The 14,644-nt window shown below is 42.4% G+C and overlaps 1 protein-coding gene across 1 annotated transcript; it reads right to left on the bottom strand.

Moving 5' to 3' along the window:
• Positions 1-12,001: 12,001 nt before the first annotated feature.
• LOC115331749 lies at positions 12,002-12,747 on the bottom strand. The gene has a single exon (XM_040221098.2). The coding sequence runs from the start codon at positions 12,635-12,637 to the stop codon at positions 12,002-12,004; it is 636 nt and encodes a 211-aa protein (XP_040077032.2). The 5' UTR covers positions 12,638-12,747.
• Between the last annotated feature and the right edge of the window lie 1,897 nt (positions 12,748-14,644).

Here is a 14,644-nt window from a genome sequence, read left to right as displayed (position 1 = left end):
GTAATTCTATAATGAGTAATAAGCAGTATTGACGTTTCGTCAGCATCAGCAATTGATAAGTGCGACTGATTGGCCCATATGGTGCTTTCTCTCCCGATTTTCTGATTTGGAAGTACAAGGTGTCCCCCCCCCCTACCCCCTCCCCACCCGCCCCAAACAATTGACAGGAATTTTTTCACCGAAGAAATAAACTACCCATCGCCGGACGCTTCATTCTCCGCCCCAATAAAACGCTAAAGGTGTGAACCAGATGCCAATGTCTCGAAGCCAACGGTTATGCTATTCAAAACTTATATAAGCGATTTTCTCAAATTTTCAATTGGAAAATAACAGCCGACGGAGCTCTTGAATACATAGAGCTCTATGGCGCTAGTTGCCGAAAACGGGCGAAATGGGCCCCAATTGTGCAATAAAAATTTTATAAATTCACTTATATATTTTTAATAAGATATCGGTTAAGGCTGAACTTTGGCATCTGGTTCGGACCTCTAGCGCTCCGTATGGGCGGACAATAGGCAGTTTTGGTATAGCCTTGCTGGCTCTTACGTACGCTATACCCCATAGCATACACTGTAAAAAATTTTCACCCCATTTTACGGATAAAAGTTGCTGGTTCAATATTGCCGGTACAGTTTGCCGTAATCTGAAAACTGGACCGTCTGTAAAAACAAGGCATATAATTTCGTAAAATGACGGAACGTTCGTAGTTCACTTTACGGAGTTGTCCGTTTCCCATTTTACGGATGAAAGTTGCTGGTTCAATATTGCCGGCATGATTTGCCGTAATCTAGGAACTGGACCGTCTGTAAGTAAAATGACGGAACGTCTGTAATCCACATTACGGAGAGCTATCCGTAGGAAATATGAAAGCTCTCTGCACTAAATAACGAAGCATTATACCTTTCTGCCTTATGTAAGGCCAAAGCTACAAGCCATCCATACCACCTGTACCTCTGATACATCAAGCGACCCACCCAGTAGAGCTCTAGCTCTGCCAGGGGTGTCGCCCGACGTATCGGAGGTGCAGGATTGGTGCGGATGGCCAATAGCTGTGGCTTTACATAAGGCGGAAAGGTATAGCGCTTCGTTATTTAGTGCAGACAGCCTCCATGTTCAAGCAAGCTCGAGTCACATGAAGCTTTTGGGTACAGATTGGTATGGAGTTCATAGATCCGTCATTCAATATTTCCTCCTTAGACAAAACGTACAAGAGTTCATGTTTTGCAAAAGAAATAGAGCACACAACCTGTACTACACGTTGCCAGGATTTTGTTTGTGTGAGATCACTGTTCATATATATGACAGCTGAACAAACAAACCAATTAAGAAGTCTTGAAACAATACCTTTATTGGATGGTATGACTGGCTTTAAAATTGAAGAAATATAAAAATATGTTTGCCCTTGTACTGACTAGAGGCTCCTCCATGCTTGTGTTTTTGTTTTCCTTCAATTATAGACCTCCTGGATACCTTTATAGTGCATGCAAGGGCACCCTGAAATAAAGAGAAGAAGATGTTTAGAAATCAATACACAATCAAAACTACAATCGAACATGACATATATACAAACCTCCCATAAATTGAATGCAACTAAAAAGTTCAAATGATTTGAAGAACTAATACTACCAGTGCCGTGGAAAAGAATAAACTACCAAATTAAGATTGCATAATCACTGGGTGATATTAAGAACAACCAATTCAGCCACATCTCTAGTGCACCTCCTAACCTAACCTAATTCAAATTAACCCCTTAGATTTTTCTTTTTTTTTGGAAATTTACGATTTAAATTGCGTTATAAAATTTTTATTGCACATGCGGCCCGTGCAGCACCTGTCTCCACCGTTGGTCATCATTTTTAAAAGCATGTGCAGTAAAACAAAACATGTGCTGCCATCTCGCCAGCCAAAAACTATGCTCTGAACGAGCCTGTGTTGTCAAAAACAGCCAAAAAGGCGAGTGAGGGTGCGCAGTCAAGCTACACTCATTTCAAATGATTTGGGGACAGCTTTAGGTGGATGAGCTAGGTTCGTCCAGGGGTTAAGAGGTTAAAGGTATAGCTTTCTGGGCTTACTGGAATCTGAACCAAAATAGTACAGCAAATTATTCACTGTTGTTTTCTACACTGGCACATGCTTGTACCACTAAGTCAAACTAGCCTGAAACGGAAACTGAAGCACTTTAAGAAGTACAAGTTAGGAGCAGACATCTATAGCATTTTTCTCCCATTCATTCAGTAATCTCACTAAGCTTGGGCAGAAGTGAACGTAAACTTCATTTATTTCGAAAAACATGTGCAGCGACTGGCGCAGGGTATGTGGTGAGCCTCTCCACCACCTGTAATCTCTCCAAAGCGTGACATCATTGCTGACACCCCTGGCCAACTTACTCTCGAGCAAGGGTCAGCTGACCCCACCTCCACTCTCGCGCTCTGCTGCATTCAGCGTGCTGCAACAGGTGGGGCAACTTAAAAATATTAATTGGTGATTACAACGCCCTGCTAACGAGATTTAAATAAAACTTCCACAATAATTTTTAACAAGCTCACAACAAAAATTTTTTTTCTTTTTTTCAAGTTTAAAGGGTTTTTTTAGCTTTCCTTTAAACATGGTGCCTACAGAGTACTACATTAACCTGAAATACTAGTTCCCCTCGAATGCTTGTTACACCTGACATGTCCCCTAAGTTCAAACTTCCAACATGCATGGTATTAGTATGCATGATATCAAGAAGTTCCACTGCATATAAAGCAAAAATATGAAGAAAAAAAAATCAGCATTCCCCTCCAATGTGCAAATTTTACAGTTCAAGGCTCCAAAGGGCAATTTCCCACACTAGAGCTCAATTAAATCACTAGGTTCCCCTAGTGATTTAATTGAGCTCTAGTGTGGGAAAGTGCCCTTTCCCACACTAGAGCTCAATTAAATCACTAGGGGAAAGCTGTCATTGAAATAAAAATATTAAAGAAAAGAACAGGGGCTCAACTGAGATGCATATGTGGAAGCTGAATACCTTATTGCCCACAAAACTTTGGTACTTTAGTATTAAAAAAAAAGGCTGCTGTATGCACACTTTCTTTGTGGCTGGAATAGACAAACAATACCACTTGTTAGAACTGAATTCTTTTCCCTCTGAAACTTTATGCTCAATCAAGCAGTGAAATTGGCACAGAGCTTCTCTACAACATGGCTGTGAATGGTAACAGCCCAATAGTCTGAAAAGCAATGTTTCAGGGCGACATGGCAAAACTACAAAGGGCATCGCAGCTAGAGCTCGGAGCTTTAGCTGAGAAGGCTAAGGATGACAGCAATGACAAGGCACCTGAGCTCCTGCTGTCGGAGGCGTTTTGCCCAGATGCCCGTGACTTCGCTGAATATTTGTCTCCTTGGGAATAGCATGACTTTGGGTGCCATAATTTATACGAGTTAAGCCACACTGGAGGCAGACTGTGTAATCATGCCTGGCTTCCAAGTAGACATTTTAAGTGGATGCAAGGTGTTCAGGCTTCATTTTCATCACTTCTTCGCTCATCAAATATAAATTACCTGATAGGGATATTTTTCGGTCCAACACAGTTTGAATTAAAGAAGTTCCACTACATATAACGCAAAAAGATGAAAAAAAAAATTTGCATTCCCCTTTAATGTGCAAATTTTACAGTTCAAGGCTCCAAAGGGCAATTTCCCACACTAGAGCTCAATTAAATCACTAGGGGAAAGCTGTCATTGAAATAAAAATATTAAAGAAAAGAACAGGGGCTCACCGGAGCTGCATATGTGGAAGCTGAATACCTTATTGCCCACAAAACTTTGGTACTCTAGCATTAAAAAAAAAGGCTGCTGTATGCACACTTTCTTTGTGGCTGGAATAGACAAACAATACCACTTGTTAGAACTGAATTATTTTCCCTCTGAAACTTTATGCTCAATCAAGCAGTGAAATTGGCACAGAGCTTCTCTACAACATGGCTGTGAATGGTAACAGCCCAATAGTCTGAAAAGCAACGTTTCAGGGCGACATGGCAAAACTACAAAGGGCATTGCAGCTAGAGCTCGGAGCTTTAGCTGAGAAGGCTAAGGATGACAGCAATGACAAGGCACCTGAGCTCCTGCTGTCGGAGGCGTTTTGCCCAGATGCCCGTGACTTCGCTGAATATTTGTCTCCTTGGGAATAGCATGACTTTGGGTGCCATAATTTATACGAGTTAAGCCACACTGAGGCAGACTTTGTGTAATCATGCCTGGGTTCCAAGTAGACATTTTAAGTGGATGCGAGAAGGTGTTCAGGCTTCATTTTCATCACTTCTTCGCTCATCAGATATAATTTACCTAATAGGGATTTTTCGTGGTCCAACAGGGTTTGAATTAAAGAAGTTCCACCCCATATGAAGCAAAAAGATACTTTTATAATAAAAAAAAGTAAAAGTTGGCATACCTTGCCGAAGGTTCTCACTTCACGTCCTTCATAAGGCGCAAAATTTTTGGATGCACCAGGCCCCGTCTGTAGCTGTCTCTTTTGCTACCCTTTGGAGGGTTGATGCCGCAGACCTGCCTGTAAAGTTATCAACCATGACATAAAATACATTTGCAGAAACAGGTTAAGGTTTAATAACAAGAACCGCCTACTGTAACTAGTGGTTATAAGTTGCGCCACATAATTTTTGTTTCCCTTCCATATGCAGCGATGTCTCATTAATATGGACACCTCTGTACCCTTGAAAAGTTACCACATTGCGAGTTGTCTATAATAATGAGACAAAAATGCTTGTGTTCACCCATTTCACGTCCTAAAACATTGTCCATATAGAGAGGTATCTATATTAACAGAGTTTATATGAACGAGAAGTCACCGTACTCCAGAACAAGGGTTCTCAAACATTTATATCTCCAGAAACCCCACCTTGGATAGAAGCTGATGAATCTTTCATAGTAATAAACAATAAAGCAAACACGAAGGAGTGTTTCACCTGGATTTGTGTCAGTGGAGGGCACAGATCTGCTAAGATACTGCTTAAACTAGAAAAACACTTTGCCTAGGGGTAGCAACGATCAAGGATATCTGGGAGCTTTGGAAACCCACAAAAGGTGTGCTGGGAAACACTTGGTTTCCCAGGAACCCAATTTGAGAACTCAAGCTCCGAAAAATAGCTGCACCAAGTTTAGAATCCTACCTTAAAGACTGGTCACATTATAAAAAATGCAGAAATGCTGAGTGCTTCTGGAATTAAAAACGAAAGTCCAGTTCACTTACCTCTGGGTGAACTCCAGTGTTGCCTCTACATCTCTCGGGTAGACCATGTTGAGGACGTAATAAGCACAAAAAAGAAGGCATGCCGCCTCGTGGAACTCAACTGGTTCATCGAACAAAATTTGCTGCTCAACTACCACCAAGCAGCTTCGACTGAAAATGCTTCCTGCACAAACAATTCAGGTGTGCATTTAATTTATTTCATTCCTTGGCACATGCATCATTCCCAAAAGCACTTTTCCTTTAATCTCATACTATTCTTGAAATCAGAATCTCGTCCCTGGATCATGGTACTAAACAACTTTTCGTGGATTGTACACAGCAAGTCATTGCTAGTATGTGCTTGTCATCACTTTGAGCATGAATTGAGAATGCGTCTGCCATTTGCAATGTGTGATCTACGGAAAGTCTCTACTGCGCCAAGCTTCGAGCCATTTCATTGTCAAAGTGGCACGCATTATTTATAAAACTTCCTTTATTTGCCTTGTTTCAGAGAACACAATCTGTTCTTGCTTAATCAGGATTGTTTATTCATATTAGTAGAATTGTCAAATAATAAGATTCACACAATGGATTGAATCGCAATTTTCGTCCGTGGACCAGTTATCACATGACCCATCATGTCATTGATTTCTGTGATCTGCACCTTGTCCGCAGACTCACTGACTGGAATAGGCGAGCACCTTATCTGTGCGGATTTTCGGCAAGTGATTGACTTGAAAGGCATCTACAGCAATTTAGAAACAGTACAATAATCTTTCTCTTTTCGAATGATGGTGCACCACTGTGTTCTGCCCAGTCACCACTTCAGTGGTTCTCAAATAGGGGTCCGCGGACCCCAGGGGGTCCGCGAAGCCACTTCTGGGGTCCGCGAGACCCTCAACAAAAAAACATTTTTTTTAGTTGGCACGTTTTGATGAACTGACCAAAATGAAGTGATGTGACACCTTTGTTTTATGTTTTTCTGCTACGTAGCAATAAAAGGCACCTGTTTCATGCTCCAGATGTGTTAACGTACTTACTAATGTCCCCTCCCTTTCCCCTCCTCTCCCTGGAAGGGGTCCCCCGTCACTGCCAGCGGTCCGCAAGGGGTCCCCGACACATCCATGGCTGAGAACTACTGCACCACTTCATTTTGTTGCCCCAGTCTTGGTTCCACACGTGAAAGAAGCTGCAGGACATTTGCCCAGCCGACACGCCGCAGATTCTGGTACCCCTTTGGGTCAGTGTCAAGAAGTTTGTCAGAACTTGTTTAGCACACCGCAGTCTTTCCCGCTCGTCCATCCAGTTTTTCATCCAGCAGCAAGTTTCTTACTGCTGTGGTGTTAAGTATTGTGCTCAGTCGTGCGGTCATCGCTTCTACACCAAAACCTCTTTGAGCAGGACCATACTTGTGTCATGCATTGGATTAGTGAAGCTAATGGTGCTTTGCGCTAAGCCTGTGAAGACACTCCATCTCGCTCGGTGCGTAACGGCAGCAACAATTCTGTTTCATGATAGTGTCGTGACCATAGCAACAACTGTTGCTGTCGCTTCCACTCTTGGAAAACGGTGCCACAGTGGGATGCTAGTGTTTCACGAAACTACGGGGTCATGAATAGATTAAGTCTGTCCTCGCTGTCGCTCCTTTGTTGTCTCCTCCGTGCGGATGCGCTTGGGAGACCGACGATCTGCAGATGTCTTGTCATGTGATCAATCCATCCATGGATTAGTCCATAGTGTGAATCTGTCATAAGTGGACTGTGGAGTCTCCACTCACTCAACATTTCTCTTGATGTGCCTGGCACATCATGAAATTGTTTCTCGCATCCAATCAGACTTTCTCAAAGAAACAAGGAAGCTGTATAATGATTTTGAGAGTAATTCATCCTAGGGTGCAGTAGCACCTTCCACACCACTGAATATTATGTACACAGTAGTATACAATTGCAAGCTACAAGACCGAGTTATAGGAAGTAAAAAGAAAGAGAAAAATGGGACGGCATATCTTTTCATGCTCTCATTTTGTTCCAATTTTATCGTCAGTCCAATATTAAAAGGCTTTCATAGTAAAACTGAAAGTTGTATACCACCTACCTTCCTCTCTCTCTCAACCTCCTGACTACCAACTCAACCAGAAAATTACCCTCGCTTCGCCCTAATAACCCACAACAAAAACTATTGGCTACCACATTGCCTTAAGACATGCCGTAATTGTACTGTGCAAGTGAAAAGCTTTTGGACTAAGGGACAAAAAAGAGCTAAAAAACTGACAAGCATGGCTGTAGCCTAATTTTCACTTCTGCACCGTACAAGAACAGTTAATTTCTATTAGAAAGGTAGAAAGGCCCAAGGCTATCAGGTTGCTCACCGACAGCAACCACCGTGGGGGTGCATGGAAGGGAGAGCAGCTGGTCTGTAATGCTATTTCCTTCCTGGAAGTTGCAATTAAGACTTGTGAAGAAGTATTCCAACAATTGCAAAAAAACATTCTTTCTCACACCGTTAGGTAATGTAGGATAATCATAGCTTGCAAATTCACCCGACTGCTTTTTCTGTGCCATAGTGCCCTTTCTTCATTCATTTCAGATTAGGATAGATTCTTGCACCTAGAATTCATTGAAACAACTGTATACTTGCAACACATACCTCAAGCACCTGCTCCAGGATTTCAGTCTTTTCTTTGAAATAGCATGCCAATTGTGGCAGTAGCACTTCTTCTTTTGCCATGACCTCGCCACGCTTCTCTGCCTCTTCTGCTTGGACAGACCAAAACAAAAGCTCCCTGTTTGGGCTCTTTACAAAGTGCCTGCCTAACAGCGCAGTGCATAGCTTCAGTCCTTCAGCAAAAGTTTCCTGGAAAGGAATAGCGCATAAATCTAGGAAGAACATTGTTAACATTGTTTATAGTTCATTTTCCTTTAACTGATCTAACCCAGTTACCGTAAAATCCTTAAAGGGATGCTGAACCCAAGTGTTGATTCCACAAAACACGCGGTAAAAGCGTGCAACGGGATGCCACAAACACCAGGACATCACTCGTACAGCGATATCTCAAACGGATGACCAAATTTTTCAAGAAAAGGAGGCGCATTTGACAGAGATGATGTCGTCATGTTTCTCCGAGGAGAGGGAACGGCCTCGCGTCTTCTCCGCCTCGCAGCCTTGAGGGAGCGAAGCGAAGAGAGGAGGAAACTCGATATAATGATGTCACGCACCTCGTCGGCCTGGTTCAATCTCGACCTCTTTTTTCCAAAAATACGACCATCCATTTGAGATATCGCCTTATGAGTAGTGGTGTAGGGATTGTAGCGTCCTGCCTACATTTCCTGCATTGTTTTTTCTGAAATACAAATTTCGATTCACCATCCCTTTAAAGAGTGCCCACCGCCACGGGATCACACATCCCGATTGTTTGGCAAAATATTCGTAACATAAAAACTCCAAAACCTCACCCATGCCCGAATTCCTGTCGATGGGAATCACATGAACCACGCGATCTGTGGTATCGGCATGTGTGACAAGCGAGTTTGTAACGGGTTCCGCGTCCTTCTCTGCGATCTGCATGTGCAATATCTGTTCCCGTAACATACGAGGGCTTAGTGAGTTTCCGCAATTATCTGCGATCTGTGTGCGTGATATTGGTTTCAGTGGCATGCGAGTTTTCATCGTGGCAAGAACGCAGGACTTCGTAGCGGATTCCCACATGTTTACCATTTTGTGAAACGCGAATTTGCAGTGTCCATAATATGCAGTATTGGTTCCCATGTCAAGTGATTCGAAGCAGTGTTCATCAGTAATATTTTAGGACATTTTGCATTTTATTCCCAAAGACAGGCGACCTTATGTTTTTCACTATTTATCCCTTCATTTTGGTTGGGTGCCCTTACGGGATTTTACGGTAGTGGTAAATTTGGTGTGCAAATTAGTTAGCATAAACATGACATTAATGATTTCCTACTTTCCTAAAACAGGTTATAGAGAGACGACAAACTGTACCCAATACCAAGTTGTCACCCCTAAATGAGCACATCCCATTCACTTTTACAAAAGTAAAAGTGAATGTAGAGTGCTGTTTTTCAATGGAGAGCAGTGTTGCGGAGTTGCCACTCCGGAATTGGAATGATTCCGGAATCATTCCGCATTTTCGCGACCCCGGAATGGAATGGGAATGGAATGGCGGCAACGTTGACGGGAATGGAATGGGAATGGAATTGGATGCCTTTTGCCCGGAATGGAATGGGAATGGAATGGGCCATGCTCTTTATGTTTTATTTATTTATTTTTTACGTTCAGCTATGCCGAGCCAGTCAGGGAGTCGGTTGTTCAGAAATAAAATGAGCGGGAAACTGCGAAGCCGCGTAAGGCCCTAACAGACTTATGCGCAAAAAAATATGCAATACAAAAAACAAGCGTCAATACAAAGAACAGAGGGGGGAAGGAGGGGGGAGGGGGGGGGGGGTCGGCGGCGGTGGCACCTTTCACCAGTGAAGTTCAACACATATCCGAATGCGTCTGCGCCTCTAATATTGCACGGCTCAAGGGTACGTCATCAGCCGACGCGAATGTGACCTGATGCTCTGGTGATCCGATACCCAAGAAGGAGGCCAGACGTGGCCTCGCTGTGCGGACCCAGACTTCGTACACTTTCGACTCGTCTCGAACGCGCTGCTTCTCGAAGAGCTCGCACCTGTGCCGGCCATCTCAGGTCGCTATCCACGAGGTCTCTGTTTGAATGATGCTAGGCGAAATTGAAGACTGTCATTCATGCGTTGGAGGCGGAGAGTCGGCAGGGAGGACCGTCACAACGGGGATGCCACCATATCGATTTCTCAACCGTAACAGATGATAATGCATGTGCTTCAGGATGCTTCAGGTGGTTCACTTTTCTCGAAAATTCCAAATGCAATTGCGTGCATGGTCTTCAACGAGGTCACCTACAACGAAAGTATGTATTGTCCTTTCATACAGCAGCGTGGGCAGGGATGGGCAGTATTTCAAATACAAGTATTTAAAATGCGTATTTCCAATACTTTGTGTATTTTGCATTTGTATTTAATTACAAAGTAGATAATGTATTTGACATGTGTATTTAAATACTAAAACATGGGTATTTCAAATACAATTGTAATTAAATACAATTTTGTGGGCGAAAATACATCCCTCAAATTTATTGTCACTGTCCAGAGCAGGAAGAAAACTACGTTCTGCACCGATTGCAGTGTCTCCCAATCAAGCACAAGTGTTTAGTGACTTTTTGATTACGGTGCTAGTCCAAGGCAAGAATAATGACAAAATCAACGTTCAAAGGCAGCCTGGCTAAATAAGATCCTGTGACAACTTGTAGTGCTTTCCAGCCTGATTTCCATCCATATTTTTGCCTGGAACATTCTAAATGTGCGGGTCGTCCAGATTTTCGTAACTGGTGCGAGTTGCAACAATAAAAAATTCTCTAGCTAGTGCTGCGCGTTTTGGTCGTCTCAGTTCTTTGTTGATCTGGCCTATACCAAAATGTAATCGACAAAAAAAGCTGCTTGAAACTGTACTTTGTTCACCTATTACGTCTAGGCTGATTACATTTTTGTGATTATATTTCTATTACGTTGCTAGAGCCTCACACACTAACTCCCGAGTGTGCGATGCAAAATTAAAATGAGATACCGAGAAACCCATTGCAGGTGCCCTGAAGTCGCTGACGTAAATTTTGAGGAATGTATTTGGAAAAGTATTTGAAGGAGGCCAAATACATTTGGTTGTATTTGTATCTTGTACTTAAATGCTTTTTTGGAAATGTAATTCGATTTGTAATTAAATACGTTTTTGACGAAGTATTTTGTATTTGTATTTCGATACATATTTGCATGTATTTTGCCCATCCCTGAGCGTGGGTAAAGCTTCATGTTCAAGGCAACACCTACAGATTTAAGAATACTAGTTCATCCCACCGTGACGTCTTGTGATCAGTGCTGACAAGGCGCCCTTATTGGACAGGGAAGTGGTGATGTTTTGATTGAATTTATTTTATAGGTCGAAGTCTTTTCGCATCACTGGTCAGTCAGACAGGATGCCAGGGAAGGGACCGCGGTTAATCCTTGATGGAGCGTTTTTTTAAACCCACTGAGAACTCTTCGTCCGGAACCACTACCTTCAAGGCGAAGTGCCAAGCCTGCAAAAAAAAGTAATTTCACCAAAAACAAGAAAAAAGAAACTTCCACTTCAAACTTAAAGCCTCATCTCAGTTGGCGTCTCAAAGAAATTTGAAAAATGTATTGTATTATCAGTATTTATATTTCTGCCCTCCCTAAAGTGTATTCTTGTATTTTTATTTCCAAAGACTTTTTGCCTCTTTTTAAAATGTATTTCCGATACGTATCACGATACATTTTTATAGATATATTTGAGACTTGAGTATCAGTATCTTAGCAACTATTTTCATCTACCCCAGTATTTGTATCTCCAAATATATTTCTGAATATTTCTGCCCAACCCTGCAACGTAATGCAGCTGTCAGGTGACACTTTTAACGTTTAGGAATTGGAGGAATGGAATGGAGCGACTCAGCCATTCCAGGAGTGGGAATGGGCCCAGTGTCCCGATTCCTAGGAGTTGAAAGGAATGGAATTATCGAAAACTCCAATTCCCCGGAATGGAATTGGAATGGAATAGGGGTGCCCATTCCGCCACACTGATGGAGAGTGCTGTTCACTTTGAACTTTTTATAAATTAATTGTAAGCTGGCTGCTGTCAGTAAACTATCTGGTGTTGGGCATTTATGCGCTATTTGCTATTGAATAGCTGTTTTTGAAGATCATGAGTAAAATTAATAGAAGGCAAGTTGCTCACAAGCATGTCCTTTCCCAGCAGGGTCTTCACATGTGCATAAAACATGGGTTTATAAAAAAGGAGAGGCCACTCCTCCTTCACGTCCCTCGCAGAGTGTATGGGATTCACACTGTTGATATATGCTCTTTGATCGCCATACGTAGCTGTTGAAAGTTCCATTGCCCGGGACAAATCGAGGTCCTTCGTTGCCTTGTGCGCTTCTCTCTTCATCCACTCCTTGCTTTCATTTGAGTCATGAATGTCTCCCTCGCCCGACAACTGGAGTTGCCAATTCAAGCAGCCATACGAGGATTTAGAACTTTTTCTCTTTGGGCGAAATTCTTCTGCTTCAGGAGCTGACAACCGCTTTCCCCGGCTTAGGTTTTCGATCCGGTTTTCTAGTTGATAGAGAAGCGAATCATACCCTGTGCCCATCTTCTGTCCGTCAATCCCTCGATCCTCTAGTGATGCCGGAAACATCTTTACAAGTCCTTCGGCCACACACCTGGCGCAGTCTCTCGAGGGCCGCGATGACTTTCGCATTAAGCCGTTTACGACAACCCTGACAAGCTCTAGCCGGTCCCTGGTCATTAGTGTTTTCCCCGCTGCTAATGCATCCTGTGCGCTGCGTGGGAATTCCAGTTGTAAAATAAAACTGGTTGTCTCCAGTTCGGGCTGTCGTTCAACTGGGAGCCCTTTTTGCTGCATGGCAGATGTACCTGCATGAAAGGGGCACTGACACATCAAAATCATATTTTTGTTTATTATCCGAAAAGATTGAAAATTATGCCGGGACATTACCCTCAAAATTCGAAACTTGGGAATTCAGTATTTGTGAAGTAAAAAAAAAAAACAATTTCCGAATGCCAAGTTTGAAGTTCCCGCACGATCCGTGCCAGTGCAGTGAGTAAAATTTTGCGGTCTCCTGCGACTCGACTTTCAATCGGGCTTCCGCTCCACGCTATCAAAGCGCCGTTGCCACGGCGACCCGAAGCGAGAAGCAGGTGAGCCGGCGGGATAGAAGGGCGCTGGCACGAAAAAAGACCGGTTTCTTCCCGACTCGCCGATAAGCCTCTGCTCGAACATTGCCAAGTTTTCCGAGGGAGGATACAAATCCAGGAAGCGACATCACACTGAAATCTGATTTTTGGTATTTCAAAAAGAGGGGCCATAGAGTGTTCGCAGTTGCGCTAAAAAACATGTTTTACGATTGCCGTTATTAAATGTTATAGAAATGTCGCCTACAAAGCTTTTAAATTTCCTGATTTTTGACATCACCGATCAAAAGAAACCAGGAGGTGAGCGCGGGAAATATAAACGCCAAAAATGAAAAGGCGCGCACGCGAGAGGGGGAACTTTTTTTTTTGCGATGCGGGTCTTTTTTGCGTGTCTGACTATAACTTGCATCGTTTTAGACAATAAAAAATAATACAACCTTTGGGGTGTCAGTGCCCCTTGAAGCCATACCATACCAATCACAATCCAACAGTTTTGTTCCCTTTATCTCAACAGGTGGAGGAAAGAAAAAGTCTGGCACTGGCACAAGTGCAGACAGTCGTGATACGTGAAACCATTAATTTATTTTCCTTTCTCATTCACTGTTTGAAATTATGTTACTGTAAGGCCTAGTTTTCTTCCTAACACTGCATTTCTAAGTAGCACGTTTAGAGCTATAACTATATTTATATTTTTATTGAGGTGCTGACTTACTCTCTTCTAGTTCATAGCATAATTTTAAAATGTGAAATTGATTGAAAGGAAACTGGTTTACTTACACATGTATATCATAATTGAACACACATTTAAGTTTTCCTGATGTAAATTGCAACATATCTATTCAGTTACTCTTTCATTGACTAGACATTACAGATTAAATACTTAACCAGCTGACTTGCACTTGACCTACCATGTGCAACTACTGCTTTTCTGATGTTAGACCTAACAAGTACCAAGCCCAATGTTTTTTGTGGTTATGCCCAGTTTTTGGGTGGGTGCTTGCTTATTATTTTATGGCATGCTTGGATCAGCAAAATTCAATCTGGAACATCATGCACAAAAGAGATACCTGCTTGTGTTTTCTCAACCGCTTTGCATGGAGGTTTTTCTGCCACAATGAACTCTTTGTTCGAATGGCAGTTCCAAAAGCAGTTCACCAAATTCATCATCATCAAGTTCAGTCCAATCTTGCAGAAACACCTGTCAAAACAAATAATCTTATGGAAGTAACTGGATGATAAAAATAGCATGTCTTACCTTAGACTTCTTTGAAGTGCATACGTCTTTTTCTTTAGCAAGTGTTAGAACGTCGCTCATCGTTCTCACATTTCCTACTTTTCGCACCGAGAGGTCTGCGCTCCATATTTTAACCAGCGGCATCACACCTGGGAAAAGAGAACCGTTATATTTTTGTTGAATTATTATTTTCACAGTGCCACTATCTTTGGAAACTTGGCCACATCTCCTGCAGTGTGGTCCAAAAGATGTTTGTTTACGCTTTTTCAAGGGCCTTCATTTGATTTAGCACCATATGATTGACCATAATGTATACCTAGTTTAACAACCTGCCACCAAAATTAATGTGGAATGAGAATGAGATTG

The sequence above is a fragment of the Ixodes scapularis genome, unplaced genomic scaffold (genome assembly GCF_016920785.2).
Source record: "Ixodes scapularis isolate PalLabHiFi unplaced genomic scaffold, ASM1692078v2 PGA_scaffold10__122_contigs__length_95168666, whole genome shotgun sequence".
NCBI lineage: Eukaryota > Metazoa > Arthropoda > Arachnida > Ixodida > Ixodidae > Ixodes > Ixodes scapularis.
This window is presented reverse-complemented; position numbering and strand designations above follow the sequence as displayed.

What these genes read in the sequence shown, in the direction of transcription:
- LOC115331749 (XM_040221098.2), bottom strand. Translation starts at nt 12,637, where the DNA reads ATGACCAGGGACCGGCTAGAGCTTGTCAGGGTTGTCGTAAACGGCTTA.